The following is a 17,178-nucleotide window of genomic DNA, read 5'->3' as shown; positions in this document are numbered from 1 at the left end:
TGCATATATGTCAATGTAACGTTGTGTCAGAGAGGGTACGAATCCCCTGTCCAAGAATTTTAAATGGTGATAAACTACCCATCATGTAGATGCTGGGAACTGAACCTGGGTCCTTTACAAGAGCAGGAGGTGTTCTTACCCACTGAGCCATCCTTCCAGTCCCAACTTGGGGTTCTTTAGGGTTTGTCCATACCCAAGCTTAGGCCTTCCTCATGACGACTGTGCTCTGTTTGCCTTTAGGTCACTTTTTGACATCACTCAAGAAGACATTTTGTTTCTGGCTTCTCCTCTGACCTTCGATCCGTCTGTTGTGGAGATATTTGTTTCTCTGTCCAGTGGGGCCTGCCTGCTTATCGTGCCAACTTCTGTCAAAGTGCTCCCATCAAAATTAGCTGATGTTCTCTTTTCCCGCCACAGAGTGACTGTTTTACAGGTACACTTCAGTCGCAACAGCAATGTTTTCTTCTGCATTCTTCTAATGTTCCGTGTTTTAGAGGGTCCTTTATACTTCAGTAGTTCCTCCCAGCGCATTAGTGATGGTGTAGTTGTGATGGCACATGCTTATTTTAAAATGGAAGAGAAGTCGGTTAATCATGTCTATAGTATTGCATGTACTACAGGTACCACAGCACTCACCTGTAGTACAGTACCCGGAGGAACTTGACTTTGACTGTGGATGTGCCGTTGGGGTGCCTTCTATCATAACATTCAAGCATATTGTGCTTCCTACAAAAAGCTAGTATATTACCCTTTTACAAGTGGGCGCAGAACCAGATGTGTTAGCATCTGCCTCTAATCTCAACACTTAAGAGGTGGAGGCTTCCAAGAAGGAGCCTAAAACCAGCCTCTGCTACCTAGTGATCTCAAAGACAGCCTGACCTACATAGAAACCTGTCTTTAAAAAGCAAACAACAACAACAAAAAATTGGAACTGGAGAGGTGGCTTAGTGTGCAAGAGTGCTTTTTATGAAAGCACAAGGACATGAGTTCAAGTCCCCAGCACCCACATAAAAGCCAGGTGTGTCACATACGCCCGAATCTCAGTGCTGTGGGCAGAGGCAGGTGGATCCCAGAGGTCACCTACCTGCTAGCTCAGCTGCAATGGCCAGATCCAGGTTCAGTGAGAGACCCTGTCTCAAAAGGAATAGAGTGGAGACGGATAGAGGGCTTCACTGGATATCCTCTGGCCTCCGCATGTGCACGTGTGTACAGTAGCACACACCATATCTTTCCCACAATTTTAAAACACATTATTTATTCCTTGAGGATTTTATACATGTTTTGATCACATTCACCCTCTCCCGAGTCTTAAAAGATCCCTCCCTCCCTCCTCCCTCTCTCCCCTCCCTCCCACTCTCCCTCCCTCCCTCAGTTTGTGCCTTTTTTTTCCCCCCTCATTAAGGCAGCCCAAATTGTTTTGGGTCTGTCGTCTTCCCCTGGCACATGATTGGCTTGCCAGCGCTACACCTTTTAAGAGAAAACTGACCCTCTCTCAGCTGCTTGACTAGGGATGGGACATTTTGCCCAGTTCCCCTCTCCATGCTGGGACCTGGTCTGTCCTGGGCTTACATAGACTTACATAGTGCGTGTTGCCACATGCATTGCAAATTCATCTGCTGTTCTTGCAAAGGACCTGGGCTCAGTTTTTTGCACTCACATGGTGGCTCATAGTTGTCTATAACTCTCGTTCTAGAGGATCTGACACCATCATCTGACCTCTGAGGACACCAGGCACATGTGGTACACACACCCACACAGGTGAAACACTCACACACATATAGTAAACAGAAAGATTATAAAATAAGACTATGTAGAATACAAGTGTTAAGATACTACATTGGAAATGGTTAAAAATACTGAAGAGATGGTGCTGGAGCGAAGAGCACTTGCTGCTCTGGCAGAGGACTTTAGTTTGGTTCTCAGCACCCACATGGTGGCTCCTGAGTTCCAGGGATCTGTCATCCTGAGGCACCCACATACAAGCGTGGAAGCCCAACACTCATATAGATAAAATAATCTAAATTTTTACAAAGATACTACATTATAAGTGGTTAAAGATACTGAAGCTGACTGGGGGTATCCAGCTCACGCCTTTAATTCTAGCAACTGAGGCAGATGCTGCAGGTGGATCCAAGTGAGTTCCAGGCCAGCCAAGACTAAGTTGTCTGACCCTATCACAAAAGGCAAAAAATAAAAAAATGCTGAAGACATGGTGCTGAAGAGGTGGCTCAGTGGCCAAGAGGATCGGAGTTCAGTTCTCAGCACACACGTCGGGTGGCTGCTGTAACTCCAGCCCTCGGGAATCTGACACGCTTTTATGACCTTAGTGGGCACTTGCACATATATGCACATACCCACACATAATCACACACTAAACAGTCTTAAAGAAAAATTGAGCCCTGTGTGGTTGTGTGTACGTTAAATGCCAGTGCTCTGGCAGATCTGTGAAGAAACCCTGAGTGGTTTCACCAAAAAGATAGAGATGGGCCTTCTGCTACTTTGTCTTAGGGCAGAAGGAAGAGGAAAGGAAGAGGAGGAAAGGAGGAGACAGAGGAGGAATTTCCTGTGCAGATAGCAGTCATGGATCTAGACAATCAGGAAGTACAATGGGAGGAAGGCGCCAAGACTCCTAAGCATTTAGCAACATACACACTTGATGTAAAAAATCATCTGTACTTATATGTATAAATGCATGTACATACTCATGCATTTCTATATATGTATATTTCTACTAAGGAAATGCCAAAAGTACAACTAGAAACATATTTTGTTACAATAGCATAAAAATGATGAAATAGGAATAAGTTTAAAGAGTAGCAAGACTCATCCACTAAAAACTGTATAATGTTGATAGAAATTAAAGACCTACCTGTGTAAATAGGCTTCTGACATTTATGTAGAAACTGCAGCATTGTCAAGAGCGCAGTAACATAATTTACATGTACTGTTCTACCAAAATCCCAGTAAACATTGTAGAAATTCACAAGTTGATCCTAGATTTTGTATGGAAAAAGGCCTAATTTATATAGTGGAAACCACTTGGTGGTAAAAAGGCAGTGAGCTGTTTATATGTACAACAACATGGATGCACTGTGAAATATTTACTCAGGCCTTTATAAATAGGGCTTGCCAGTTGAAAATTAGAGCCTTGGGTCTAGAAAGATGTCCCAGTGGGTAAGAGTGTTTCCTGCTCTCTCATAGGGCAGGGTTCAGTTCCCAGCACCTGTGTCTATTTGTTACCAAATGCCTACAACTCCAGTTCTAAGGCATATGATGCTCTTCTGGCTTCTGCAGGCACACACACATACAAACATACCACAAAATAAATAAATAAGTAAATAATTAAATTAAAAAAAAAAGAAAAACACAGCCTTAATGTTCATATGGGCTCCAAATGCAGAATTTGAATTAATTAGGAGGAAACTAAGTGGTGTGTTTGCATTTCCAGGCTACGCCAACATTGCTGAGAAGATTTGGATCTGAGCTCATCAAGTCCACTGTCCTGTCAGCGCATACATCTCTGAGAGTCCTGGCCCTCGGTGGGGAAGCCTTCCCCTCGCTGACCATCCTCAAAAGCTGGCGAGGCAAAGGCAACAGAACCCAGATATTTAACATCTATGGTATCACAGAGGTATCCAGCTGGGCCACTTTTTACAGGATCCCAGAGGAGATTCTTAATTCTCCTGTGAAGTAAGGGCTTTAGTTATACTCAGTAGAGGGGTGCAAGGATAGAGGCTGTCCCTTTCTGAGACCTTAGCACTAATGCTGGGGGGAGTGACTTTTGTTTGGGGTGGCAGTTGAGCATGGTGGCTATAGAAGTCATGTCCTTGCATAGGAAGCACACTCCTGCCTGGGAGCTGTGCTCCTGACCCTGCTAATGGGTTTGTCAGGCACTGTCCTGATATTTTATCTAGTGGTACAAGTTAAGAATCTAAATCTTTCCTGTAACTCATCTGGAGATCCTGGCAGACCCTCTTGGGACTGAATTGGTAACACATCCCTTTCTGCCAGACTTGTTCCTCATACAGTCTTTGAATTGTACAGTAAACTGTTTTGTCTTTATTTGCTATAGTATACTTTTAATACACTGGGAAATGGTGTGTTTTTTGCAGACATGAATCCCCTGTGCAGCTGGGGTCTCCACTACTTGGAACGGTGATTGAAGTCAGAGACCAAAATGGTTCTCCAGTTCTCGAAGGCACTGGCCAAGTATTTTTAGGTTGGCTTGTATTTGTTGTTTGTTTGTTTGTTTTCCAAAAAGAAAAATCAGCTTCGTTTTTTATTTACTTTATGATTTTTTTTTATGTGGGATGTACTTTTCAGTGATAAGTTTTAATCTTCTCATAATCTTGAAATATTTAGAGTTTACCTGAATTATTTTACATGCAGTTTCTAATAATTTAGAAAGTTAACTTGAAATGTTAGCATTTGTAGATAAAACTATGTCTAGCAGCAGTATTCTAAGGATATATTTAAAATCATACATAGTTTTATAAATAAATTTATTTTTATCTCTTTACTAGCTCCATAAGTTACTGCACCTAATTTTATCAGGTAGCATTTGTTTTTTTTGTTTTTTGTTTTTTTGGTTTTTTTTCGAGACAGGGTTTCTCTGTATAGCCCTGGCTGTCCTGGAACTCACTCTGTAGACCAGGCTGGCCTTGAACTCAGAAATCTGCCTGCCTCTGCCTCCCAAGTGCTGGGATTAAAGGCATGTGCCACCACCGCCCAGCTCAGGTAGCATTTAAAAGTCACCTCATTTTAATACAGATAATCAAGGTTTGAGTCTTAGTTACTGAATTGTAGAGGTTCTTTGATTTTGATATTGATAAATAATTTCCCATGGATTTTATGACATTGGACTTTGTCTTTGAAAGGTGGGAAGAACAGAGTGTGTTTTCTTGATGATGAAATGACAGTGCCCCTTGGCACCATGAGAGCCACAGGAGACTTTGTGACTGTGAAAGATGGAGAGATATTTTTCTTGGGAAGAAAAGACAGCCAGATCAAGCGCCATGGCAAACGTCTTAATATTGCACTTGTGCAACAGGTAGAGCCACTTACATATTAAATCTTAATCTACTTTAGTAAAACTAAATCTACCTGTATGTAAGGCAGTAGAGGCAGCTGTCACCAAATTTCTATGCCAGATTTTTATTGGCATTGTCTAAAGCTGACACCTTCGTATTTGTAATTAATCAGAGCAAAAGACATGGAGCTGGGTGTGGTGACGCATGCCTGCGAACGTCACTCAGGAGGCTGAGGGTTTCAGCTCACGTCCAGCCTGAGCTATAGCAGGAGCCTATCTTAAAGAAATAAAAAATCAACGACAACAAAAATTGCAATAAAAGGCAGGAGTAATTCACTGTTTCTCTTTTTCCATCAGGAGGATGTTTGCTTGTTTTGAGGCAGTCTCTATATGTAGTCCAGGCTAGGCTGAAATTCCGAGGTTCCCTGCCTCGAGCTTCCTCATGTTAGGATTACAGGTGTGTGTTCCCAAGCCTGGCTTGAGGTGACCATTTTAAAATCAATAATGGGCTGGAGAGACAGCTCCAAGGTTAGCGGTGCTCACTGCTCTTTCAGAGGACCCGGGTTGGTTTTGTAGCACCCACATCAGATGGCTCCCAACCTTGTGTAACTCCAGCTGCAGAGGATCCAGCATGCTCTGGTCTCCCCCAGCACCTGCACTCTCATGGTGCACACAGCTCACATGGGCACACATGCACACGTAAGAATAAATATAGTGACAGCATAGATTTTGAGATGCATGAAAATACATTGGTTTATTTGCTTTAGAGTGCATTATTTTTTGAAATGCTAACTTTATCAGGACTGAGTTTAGACAGCACATCTGAGCCTTCAGGAGTTCATTTCAAGATGGTTCCATGAGTAAGTGATGGTGATCTCTCTTACAGGTTGCTGAAGAACTTCGCCAGGTGGAGTCTTGTGCAGTCACTTGGTATAATCAGGAAAGATTGATTCTCTTCATCGTATCCAAAGTTGACTTAGTAAAGGACTGCATCTTTAAAGAATTGCAGAAACACCTTCCAGCACACGCCCTGCCTGATGACATGGTGCTGATCGATACCCTGCCATTTACATGCCATGGTAAAGTGACAAATCGGGTGTGGGGTGCTCAGTGCTGGAGAGCACTATGGTGCTCCTTAGTCAATGGCTACAGAAGGACTATTGTGAGTGATACTGGCACTAATTATGGTAGACCCTTGTAACTAGCTCCCGTGAGCTGATAGTCTTCTGACGTGTGATTTACAGATGGGCAATTTCTCCCCAGATTATTTTGCTTAGTATTAATTACGTGTGCATTCCTGTGACAGTACCTGATAGAGGGGAGGGGAGATTTGGGCTCACAGTCTCAGGGTGTGTCTGTTCACCATGATGGGATGGCTCAGTGAGCAGCTCAGATCATGTGATGGTGGGCCAGGAACAGTGAGAAGGATGAAGACAGGCTTTGTCAGGCTGTCTCCTCGATTCTTGCTATGCCTACAGCCCACTTCCAGGAATGGTCCTTCCCAGTTCGATTATCCTCTGAACATCCTCACAGACACAGCCAGGGATATCTGTCAGCTTTTTAGGTGACTCTGGATGCAGTTAGGTTGACCTTCAAGCCAGCCATCCCAGCTAGTCAGTGCCTGTATTCCTCAGAGATCACTAGAGAAACAGAACTAATGTTTAGATAGATACATAAAAATATTACAGGGAACTGACAGAGCTCTCATGCTATGACTGCAGGCTGGACAGGACCTAAGAAAGCAGGACTGTGGTTTTCAGTGTTGAGACCTGAGAGCCAGCAGAGCCAGTGGTTTAAGCCCCATGAGGAGGCATCTGACATACACGGCCAGGCTGAAGCTGAGGCTAACTCCCTTCTTCTGGCTTTTGTTTTGTTCAGGCTTCCAAGGGCTGGGCTGATCACCAGCCAGTTTGGGAACACTGCTTTCGGTACTGAGTCCAGTGATTGACATGCTAATCTGATCCTGCAATATCAATTTAGATGCACACAGAAACAGTGTTTAATCAGTGTTAAACAGTGGGCCAACCCCATGACCCAGACAGGTTGACAGTAAAACGAACCATCACACTGGGAGAACTGCCGTTCTGCCTAGTGCTGCTTAGCTTCGAACTATATACCTTTTTTGGCAACAGGAACCTTGATAGCTATTTCAGGGTAGCCTTGATTTCAGTTTGTAGCCCAAGCTACAAAACATACACTCCTATATATCAGACACAGTGCCACATACCTGTAATCCCAACACTATGGAGGCTGAGGTAGGATGATTACAAAGCTTGACGCTAGCTCGAGCTGCATAGTAAGACCCGCTTAATAAAAGAAAATGTGGGGCCAGAGAGGTGGCTCATCTGGTAAAAGTGGTTGCTGAGTAAGTATGTCTAGTGGCTTGATGACTTGATGGCATATAGGAGACTCTCAAGTCCTGAAAGCTGTACTGACTTACACACCAAGCACATACACACACACACGAGCACACACACTTTTTTTTTTTTTTTTTTTTGGTTTTTTGAGACAGGGTTTGTCTGTGTCGCCCTGGCTGTCCTGGAACTCACTTTGTAGACCAGGCTGTCCTGGAACTCAGAAATCTGCCTGCCTCTGCCTCCCAAGTGCTGGGATTAAAGGCGGGCACCACTACTGCTCCTCCTGTTATAATGTTTTCATACAAGGTACACTTCATTCCTTGTGCTTCACTTGTATGCAGTAACCCCCACCCCACTCACTACCACATCTTGCGCTCTTTAACTTAGATACATGGCCTGTTTTCCTCTTCCGTGTTACTCACTACAGTCTTTGTAGCCTTGGCCACAAACTGCTTATCTGTTCTCCATGATTTCTGAGCTTTACAGTGAAGAGTGTGACCAACAAACACAATGGCTCTGGGGCTAAATGGATTCAGTTGCTTATTTTATGGGGTGAGTCACCTAGGATCTTGTACACTCAACACATACTCTACTACTTAGCTGCAAACCTTGGTTAAAGTTCAAATGCTATTTTAATGTTTGTTATTTCTCTTCATATTAAGGTAAAGTTGATGTTTCTGAGTTAAACAAGATATATTTAGACTACATAAACTCACAACCTAGGAATGAACTCCATGGAAAAGAGGAACTTTGGGGAAAATTACAGTATTTATGGAAGGTACAACTTTTTAAATGCAAATTCATTTCTATAATTCATTCATTATTAGGAATTTCAGTGTCCCCAGTAAGCCAGTAAACGTATTTTAAGAATGTTATTGCTGTTATTGTATATGCTAATTAGCATACCTCCCTTAATTCAGTTTGTACATAATAAAGGTTAGAGTGTTTAATTAAATATCTTCCAAAGACATTCACTGGAAGAGAGGTAGTTTAAAAGGTGCCGGTGTCTACTTCCTACCTGACGTACTTTCCCCTGCGAGGGGGGCACCTGCTGTTCTTGCAGTGCTACAACCATGCTCTTCCGAGTGGGCTAGCCTTACGCTTGGGCTTCTCTCATTAGTCTTGCAGTAGCTGCATGCTTCTGCTCAAGGCATTATTAATGTGTGCCTTAATGGGTAAGCAAGCTTTCTTAGATATGATACAGGTTTTAGCCAGGCAGTGGTGGCATGCGCCTTTAATCCCAGCATTCAGGAGACAGAGGCAAGTAGGTCACTGACCTGGTCTATAGTACTAGTTCCAGGTTAGCCGGGGCTGCGCAGAGAAACCCTGTCTCAAAAAACAAACAAAAAGGTCCCGTGAAGTGTGTGCATTTGGTGCCTTAGGAACTGAGGGCTACGTTCTTATCACTCCACTTGTAAAGCTGTTTGACTTACGGGACGTGGATCGATGTTATTTCCATGTTGGGAATATCAGCTGTGAGGGCTAGTTGGTAAAGCAGATGTTTCTGTGAGTTTATTCCTTATTTTATAGATAGGAAACCTGCTCTAAGCGGAATTGTATTTAGCAATTACACAGCGACCCCGTGACAGAGTTGGTAGTGCAATGATGACCTAGAGAAAATCATTTTTAATTGAATTGTTAGCATCCCCCTGCCTTTTAAAGTGATGCTATCTGTGAAACAGGCACCGTAGCTCTGTATCACTTGCTACATTGTCAAGTCCTTTGGTTTGGACCGCTTACCATCCTTCTCTCTCCTCTGTAGTCTATTCTGTGTCTCCCTGAGGATCCAGAGGATACTGTGAAGGTTCCTGCCAACTCCGTCTTTTTAGATAGCGGTGGGGATTCCCTCAAGTCCGTGCGGCTCCTCAGTGAGATTGAGCAGCTCACCGGGACAGCCGTTCCTGGCCTTCTGGAAGTTATCCTCAGCAGTTCCCTCTTAGATGTTTACAACCACATCGTTCAAGCCGTGTTTACACCGGAGGACATGAAAGCCAACAGGAGTTACACCACAAAAAGGAAATTCAGTGATGCTGATCCAGAGGAAGCCAGCAGGAAGCCTGCACGTTTGGAGTCCTCCTGGCCTTCAAACCATGCAGGCGAGACCAACTCCGTGATCGCTCTGAGCAGAGGGAGTCAGGTTTTGTCTCTTGGCGCTGGGAGGCTTTTAACTCAATTAGGACTCTGCCTGCCAGTCTGTTCTCTGGATTTAACCCCACAGACTAACACTCAGATATTAAAAAACCTAAGCCCTCCAGCTCCTGATGAAAACTTGGAAAAGCCCCCACTTTTTCAGCAGGGGAGCCCCGTAGTTGGGGCTATGGCGATGGTATTGCGCGAGAGGTGGCGGTCAGACACAGGCAAATGCGTCGACGCCTCCCCTCTGCTGGTGAGAGCAACTGTGCAGGATAAGCCCTCCACAACCGTGTATATTGGCTCACACTCGAACACAGTGAAGGCTGTCGACCTGTCCTCTGGGGAGACGAGGTGGGAACAGCTACTAGGAGATCGAATTGAATCCTCAGCGTGTGTGTCTAAATGTGGAAACTTTATTGTAGTGGGTAAGTTTCTGAATCTGGGGTTCGTAGAGTTAAAGTGTGTGTGTGTGTGTGTGTGTGTGTGTATGTGTGTGTGTGTGTGTGTGTGTGTAGGGAGGGTTGTTTGGTTGTTGTCACAGGTCAGTGGTTAGTTAACTCTGTCCTGCTTAGCAGCATGGCTTGGAGTTAAGAGTCCCTGGATATAAACCTAGCTCTGTATTGCTAAACTCTGACTTTGGCAGGATGTTGCACTTCCACCTTCACTTTTCTCATGGATAAACTGGAAACGATAACAAAACACAATGCTCTGTATAATGTTGTATTGAATAATTGTATAATGTTGTATTGAATAATTGTATAATGTTGTATTAGAGCCTCCTAGCCCACGGCAGATCCCTTGGGTCGGGAATCTTGGAGAGGAAGCTGACGATCAAGATCTCATACCTCTTTAGGCATCTGAGGCTTTATGTGCTGGAAGTCAGGCTTCCAGGACGGCTCACAGGCAGCATGGTCAGCGTGGGGCTCCGGCCTTAGGCTCGCTCTTCCCTCACTTTTTGCTGAGAATATTCAGGCTGTGCCACCTGAGCCTCTCTGTAGCTGTCTGAATATTTGTATGGCATAGTATCTGACTTCCCTCAGAGTGGGTGATCCCAAAGAGAAAGCCACAGGAGCCACATGGTGCCTTTAAGACCTACTCGCTAAAACTGGAGACTACCATTTTTGCTTAATTTTGTTCACTGAACATAAATCATCAAGTCCAGTCCATGCCCTGGGAAGAGAATTGGTCTCCAGGTCTTGAAGATCATCTAAGAATTTATGGGTGTATTTTAAACCCATGACAACTATCAGAGTTATGAGCAGGGTTAAGTGAGCCATTAGTACACTGCAAGGCACAAACGAAGCTCTCAGTGAGTGATGGCCACACAGAGAGTGTCGTGGAAATTGAATCCTGGGTGGGAGCAGAACCATGTATAACGTAGGCAGTGAGACTCCTAAATGGCTGCCCTCACATTCCATCCACTTGGTCTGATTTCTATGTGCCCAAGTGTTTGTAGTGACTTCATTTGTAGGGTTTTTTTTTGTTTGTTTTTTTTTTTTGTTTGTACTTTTTTTACCTTCTCTCCCTATCCCCCACCCCCAGACAGGGTTTCTCTGTGTAGCCCTGGCTGTCCTGGAACTCACTCTGTAGACCAGGCTGGCCTCGAACTCAGAGATCTGCCTGCCTCTGACTCCCAAGTGCTGAGATTAAATGTGTGCGCCACCACCGCCTGGCTTTTTTTTTTTTTTTTTTTTTTTTTTTTTTTTTTTGCCATTTTTACCATTTTTACTCAACTGTACCAAGGTCTGGGATCTCTGCTCCCTTCTCATCCACAGCCACCACTTGGGAAAAGAAGTTCAGTGTAGTTGCTAAGAATACAGGCGCTTAGATTTATTAAATCCTGACACTGCCAGCCACATGGTAACTTTGAAAGTTTGCCCTGCTGGTTAATCTGCTTCCTTGTTGTCATCCATGAGTGTGGACACAATTATGCTAAAATGTTTGAAAAAGTCGGCCAGGGATGTGGCTCAGATGGCAGAATGCTGCCCTGCATGCTCAAGGCTCAGTCCCCAGCACTGCACAAACCAGGTGATGCACACGTGGAATCCCAGCCCTCAAGACGTAGGGCAGGAGGATCAGAAGGCCTATCCTCCCCTCATAGGGCTGAGGCTAGCCTGGGCTAAAGACCCTGTCTCCAAAAGAAGCCCCCAGTACACAGGAAATGCCCAGCAGACATTGGTTGTTACTAGTGTTAGCTTTTCTAAAACAGTCCTGAGCGCCTTTCTTCCTTGTGTGGCTACAATAACTGTGGGATGGAAGGAGAGTAACTTGATGCTCTGTGATGCTGGTCATTTATCCAGCAACAGCCAGGATGGATTGGAGTCCGGCTCCGTCCGTGTGGGTGTGTGCGTGAGCTCCTGAAGTCAGAGGACCACTTGTAGGAGTCGGCTCCATCTTTTCCGTGTTGCTCTGGGGACCTAAGTCAGGTTGTCAGGCGTGGTGGCAGGGCCTTTACTGACTTATCTTGCTGGTCTGTAGAACTTTCAAAAAGTAAGGGACTACTGGTTGTAGTGGTGTTCACTGTCACTTCAGCACAGGAGGTAAAGGCCCAGAGCTGGAAGGAAGACATGTGCCAGCGCACCAGCACTGAGAAAGGATTTTACACAAATGACTGTAGTTCAGTTTTCCTTTATGTTTACTGAAATCTAAATCAGATGGTGAGCATAAATATATGAGAAGAGTGTGAATAGAAATTGTCATTACTTAGATATTTTATATCAATGTATCTCAGTCTCATCTTTTACATTTTGTTCCTCTGTAGGCTGTTATAATGGATTAGTCTATGTTCTAAAAAGTAATAGTGGAGAAAAATATTGGGCATTTACTACTGAAGATGCTGTCAAAAGCTCACCAGCCGTGGATCCAACCACAGGACTCATTTACGTCGGATCTCATGACCAGCACGCATATGCTTTAGACATTTATGTAAGAATTCACTTCATCACTGTTTATCATAAACACAGAAATGGACGTGACTGTTACGTGCTCTTGTGTGTGGGAGCAGGAGTTAGTGATAGCCCAAGCATAACACTGGGTCTGGAAAGAAGTGATTAGTTAAATTTTAACATCTTTAGACAATTTTAGCTTCTTTTCAAATAATTTCAGTAGTATAAAAAATTTAGAATGATAATAACAGAAAAAAATTAAAGTAAGAGATCAGTAAGCTCTTTTAAGGGCCCATTATATGAAAATAAAAACTACAAGAAATAGGCTAAGACAGTTTTTGAAATAAGTGAATCAAAGCTCACTTATTGGTATAAATAGAAATAAAGAGTAAATATAAGTTAATTAGAAAGACCCAGATAGAAGACAAAAACAAGGGACATAAATACATGCGATCCCAGGAAGAAACGGCTGAGGACATAAGTATCTCAGACCTTTAGTCTTCAAAGCCACGAGAATGAGACTCTGAGATCCCAAAGCACATAGCTCCCCATGCTACAGTGATTGACAGCCAGTGTCCGTGAGAGAAGTACCAGCTGGGAAGACATTTGAGGGGCTGTGGTGTGGATAAAGCTCAGTTGGTACCTTGCCTAGGATGCACAAAGTACTTAAGAGGATTGGTAGTGCAGGACCATCCTTGGCTACATGCGAGTTTGAGGTCAGCTTTGCTACATGCTTTAAAAAGGACATTAATTTTAGAAGATCACACACACACACATAGGAAGTTTAATTAAGAAGCAGTGTGATGAGTAACGTTCATGTCCTTTGACCGAAGAAATTTTTTTTCTATGATTCTATTCTGGCAAAATAATCAGAAGCAGACAAATATATACATAAAGTTGTTTATAAGATTGAGCAACTAGTTTCTAATAGTTTTTAGATCAGGAAGAGACATCATTTTATTTTGCATACAATGTATTAAATTATTTTTAAGTCATTTTATAAAGTCAGTGGAAGAAACACACCAAGTTGTATATTCAGAATGAGTATATGTATGTGTGGGCACACACACACACACACATATACAAGAGCGCGTGTACATGTTGCCTTTGCACTAACTTACCTGGCATGGTGGTGCATACCTGAAATCTCTACACCGAGGAGGCAAGGGCAGGAGGATTCAGAGTGAGTGAACAGGGAGGGCAGAGGAGAGGGAAAAATCTACATCCCCCTGGACTGTGACAACTGCCTCACAGAACAGCATGCGCAAGGCTCTGGGGTCAATCCTAGCACCAGAAGGAGCAACACGTGAAGTCGAGCCCAGCCAAACTTTAGCTGTCCTGTATGCCGGCTTATTAACCACAGCACCACACAGTTAATTCAGATTCTTATTTGCAGGAAAAGAAGTGTGTCTGGAAGCTAAACTGTGAAGGCGCTCTCTTTTCCTCTCCGTGTTTGAGCCTGAGCCCACACCATCTGTACTGCGCTACGCTAGGGGGACTCTTACTGGCCGTAAGTCCTGTAGGTATAAAGTGACACGTGTTGTTTGTTTTACCTATCTTTATCTTTGATTTTGATGTTGAAAAGTCAGAAACTTTTCAGTTAAATATAATACATGTATTAATGAGCTAGAATTCACTTAAAATGATTGAAATTAGTTGGAAAAAGGAGTGAGAGTTTATGTTTTTATTGTCACTTGTTTCTTCAGCTAGTTTTAACTGTTAAAAGATTGAGTTTTACATTTGTAAGTATTTGTGTGTGTGTGTGTGTGTGTGTGTGTAACACCTGTCTGGAACTTGACAAGGTCAGAAGAGGCAAGGGCTCCCCTGGAACTGAAGTTACACAGATGTTCTAGGTCTATGTGTAGCTCTGCTTTGCACTGTGCTCTGGGCTGATGTTCTCTGCGTCCCAGTTCTGCTCAGTAAGCACTGATTTTCTGACAGTGTGTGGATGCCGGATTCATCAAAGCACCAGTGTGTCACTGTCACTGTCCCTCTGGCTTTGAAGAGTGTTCGTTTGTTGTAAAATGGCTGTGCATGTAACGGCACTTGCTGCCAAGCCTGACAACCTGAGTTAACTCCTTCCCATGTGATGGAAGGTGAGAATCAGTTCACACACGTTGTCCTCCAGCCTCCCTCCACGTGTGCCTGTGGCATGTACTTACACACGTGCATGTGCACACACACAGTGAGTAAGTGAATGTAACTTTAAATGGTAAAGGTCCGTGGTTAGTAATTTCCAGTGCTATCGACTGCTTTGGCCACGACAGGCTTCTGGGAGCACGGTGTGGAAGCGCTCCTGTGGAAAGCCACTCTTCTCTTCCCCACGGTGCTACCAGCACTACGTCTGCATCGGCTGCGTGGACGGCAGTTTGCTCTGTTTCACACACTCAGGGGAGCAGGTAGGAAGATCAAGTTCTGTTCTGTGTAACCCTTCCTAACCCCCAGCCCTGGAGACTGAACCCAGGGACTTGACCAGTGACTGTTCTGTTATTGAGCTGTATTCTCAGCCCTTGGCTGACTAGTGTCTCTCTCTCTCTCTCTCTCTCTCTCTCTCTCTGTGGATCTGAGGTTGATATGTCTCCCTAATTTACTCTACCATACATACATACATACTATCATCTCGTGTGTGTGTGTGTGTGTGTGTGTGTGTGTGTGTATAAATTTTTATTTCTTTTGATTCAGGGTCTTACTAGCTATCCTGGAACTCACTGTGTAGACCAGGCTAGCCTAGAACTGAAATCTGCCTGCCTTTGTCTCTTGGGTGTTTGTATTAAAGGTGCGCACCATTTGACAATGTATAGATTTTATTAAGATTGTTTGTATGTATGTATGTATGTATATATGTATGTATGTATGTATGTGAGTGCACTGTCGTTGTCTTCAGACACCCCAGAAGAGGGCATCGGATCCCATTACAGATGGTTGTGAGCCACCATGTGGTTGCTGGGAATTGAACTCAGGACCTCTGGAAGAGCAGTCACTACCCTTAACCTCCAGCCCCCAGATTGTTGTTTAAAGCTTTAAAATTTGAGTAAAACGTGGGTTTTTTAGGGGGTTTTGTGTGTGTGTTTGTTCTTCCTGTTTTTTGTTTTGTTTTGTTTTGTTTTTGTTTGTTGTTTTTTTTTTTTCCTAGAGCTGGAGTTGGAACCAAGTTCCACCCCCTGTCCAAGACTGTTTTTGATAACATATTGAAGACCTGCTGCGGTTTTTTCCGTTAAACAGTGTCTCTGAACATACCAGGATTTCCCAAGTATGCTCAAGGTTCATTACAATCATGCTCTGCTGTGCCTGATCCTGGTTTTTACCACTGGAGCAGTTCCGTGTGAGAGTGCTACTTCCCAGAGAGGGCGCCATTTCTGGTGTCTCCATCTCACCTCTGCCGTCTGGATGAAGAGACCCCGTCAGACTCAAGTGTTGCGTCAGGTGAGTGGGTGACCCTTATTCCTGTTTTCCTTTACAGGTCTGGCGCTTTGCTGCTGGAGGGCCAATCTTCTCATCCCCATGCGTCTCAGCAGCAGAACAAGAAATATTTTTTGGTTCCCATGACTGCTTTATCTACTGCTGTAGCAAGGAAGGTCACCTCCGGTGGAAATTTGAGACGACAGCCAGGGTGTACTCAACGCCCTTTGCTTTCAGTAACCACCTCCGTAGCGATGATGCACTGCTGGCAGCGGCATCCACTGACGGGAAACTGTGGGTCCTCGAGTCTCGGAGTGGAGAGCTGCGAAGTGTGTATGAACTCCCCGGAGAAGTCTTCTCCTCTCCTGTGGTCTGGGAATCAATGCTCGTTATTGGGTGCAGAAATAATTATATTTACTGTCTGGATTTATTGTGTGGTGATAAAAATAACCAGGTGTAGTCCTTGTAAGTATGTGTCAGTGAGAGGGTTGGGAATGTCACTGTAAATGGATGGGTTTATATTAAAGATTCTATTTTGGTTTAGGAATTTGTCTGTGGTCCTTTCCATAGAGAACAGCCATGTTTCTTTCCTTTGGAAGCAGCAGAAGCGTCTAAGATAGATAAAGCACCCGATTGATGCATTCGTAGCACTTTTAATTATGTGGGACGGTGTGCTGGCTAGTTTTCTGTCAACTTGACATACCCTAGAGTTACCTGAAAGGAAGGAGTCTCAACTGAGAAAATTCCTCCGTAAGACTGGGCTATAGGCAGGCCCGGAGAGCATTTTCTTAACCAGTGGTTGATGGGGGAGGGCCCAGCCCATTGTGAGTGGAGCCATCCCTAAGCTGGTGTTTCTGACTTCTATAAGCAGGCTGATGAAACTATGAAGAGCAAGCCAGTAAGTAGCATTTCTCCACGGCCTCTGCATCAGCTCCTGCCTCCAGGCTCCTGCCCTGCTTGAGTTACTGTCCCGACTTCCCTCAGTGATGAACTATGCTGCTGAGGTGTAAGCCGAATAAATTACTCTTTCCCCATCTTGCTTTTGGTGGTGGTGTTTCATCACAGCAATGGTAACCCTAATCAGGACAGGTGGGTCATCGTATGTAGTAGATTCACATTTGCTTTACTTTGTCAAAAGAACACTGCTCTGTCTCCCATCAAGCCACCCCCACTGTGTGTATTAAGAAAGTGGGGGCATAGCACCTCTGTGGTCCTTGGGTGGCACCTTTGAGAGAGGATTAAGATTATTTGAGGCCATGCATGTGGGGGTTGCTGCTGAGGGACTGGTGGTTTGTTTGTAAGATACACCAGGGTGGTCTGCACTGCTGTGTGACGCTAGCATCACCATCACTGGGACTCTGCAGGGCTCTGCAGA

At 44.2% G+C, this 17,178-nt stretch overlaps 1 protein-coding gene across 8 annotated transcripts in view; it reads left to right on the top strand.

Moving 5' to 3' along the window:
• Window positions 1-16,308, top strand: part of Aasdh (aminoadipate-semialdehyde dehydrogenase) — a 31,639-nt gene extending 15,331 nt beyond the window's left edge. For 6 of the 8 annotated variants that reach the window (XM_085836773.1, XM_085836775.1, XM_021162881.2 and 3 more), the window contains 11 exons: window positions 241-433; window positions 3,449-3,690; window positions 4,113-4,219; window positions 4,878-5,050; window positions 5,916-6,108; window positions 8,049-8,164; window positions 9,149-9,944; window positions 12,281-12,444; window positions 13,801-13,923; window positions 14,672-14,803; window positions 15,865-16,308. In XM_085836773.1, the coding sequence (XP_085692899.1) occupies window positions 241-433; window positions 3,449-3,690; window positions 4,113-4,219; window positions 4,878-5,050; window positions 5,916-6,108; window positions 8,049-8,164; window positions 9,149-9,944; window positions 12,281-12,444; window positions 13,801-13,923; window positions 14,672-14,803; window positions 15,865-16,263 (2,638 nt within the window). In that variant the 3' untranslated portion in view covers window positions 16,264-16,308. The other 2 variants (XM_029476921.1, XM_029476922.2) reach the window with 2 other exon arrangements.
• The last annotated feature ends 870 nt before the right edge of the window (window positions 16,309-17,178 follow it).

Source organism: Mus caroli, unplaced genomic scaffold (assembly GCF_978045245.1).
Source record: "Mus caroli unplaced genomic scaffold, Mus_caroli_1 scaffold_4, whole genome shotgun sequence".
In the NCBI taxonomy this organism is placed as follows: Eukaryota; Metazoa; Chordata; class Mammalia; order Rodentia; family Muridae; genus Mus; species Mus caroli.
This window is presented reverse-complemented; position numbering and strand designations above follow the sequence as displayed.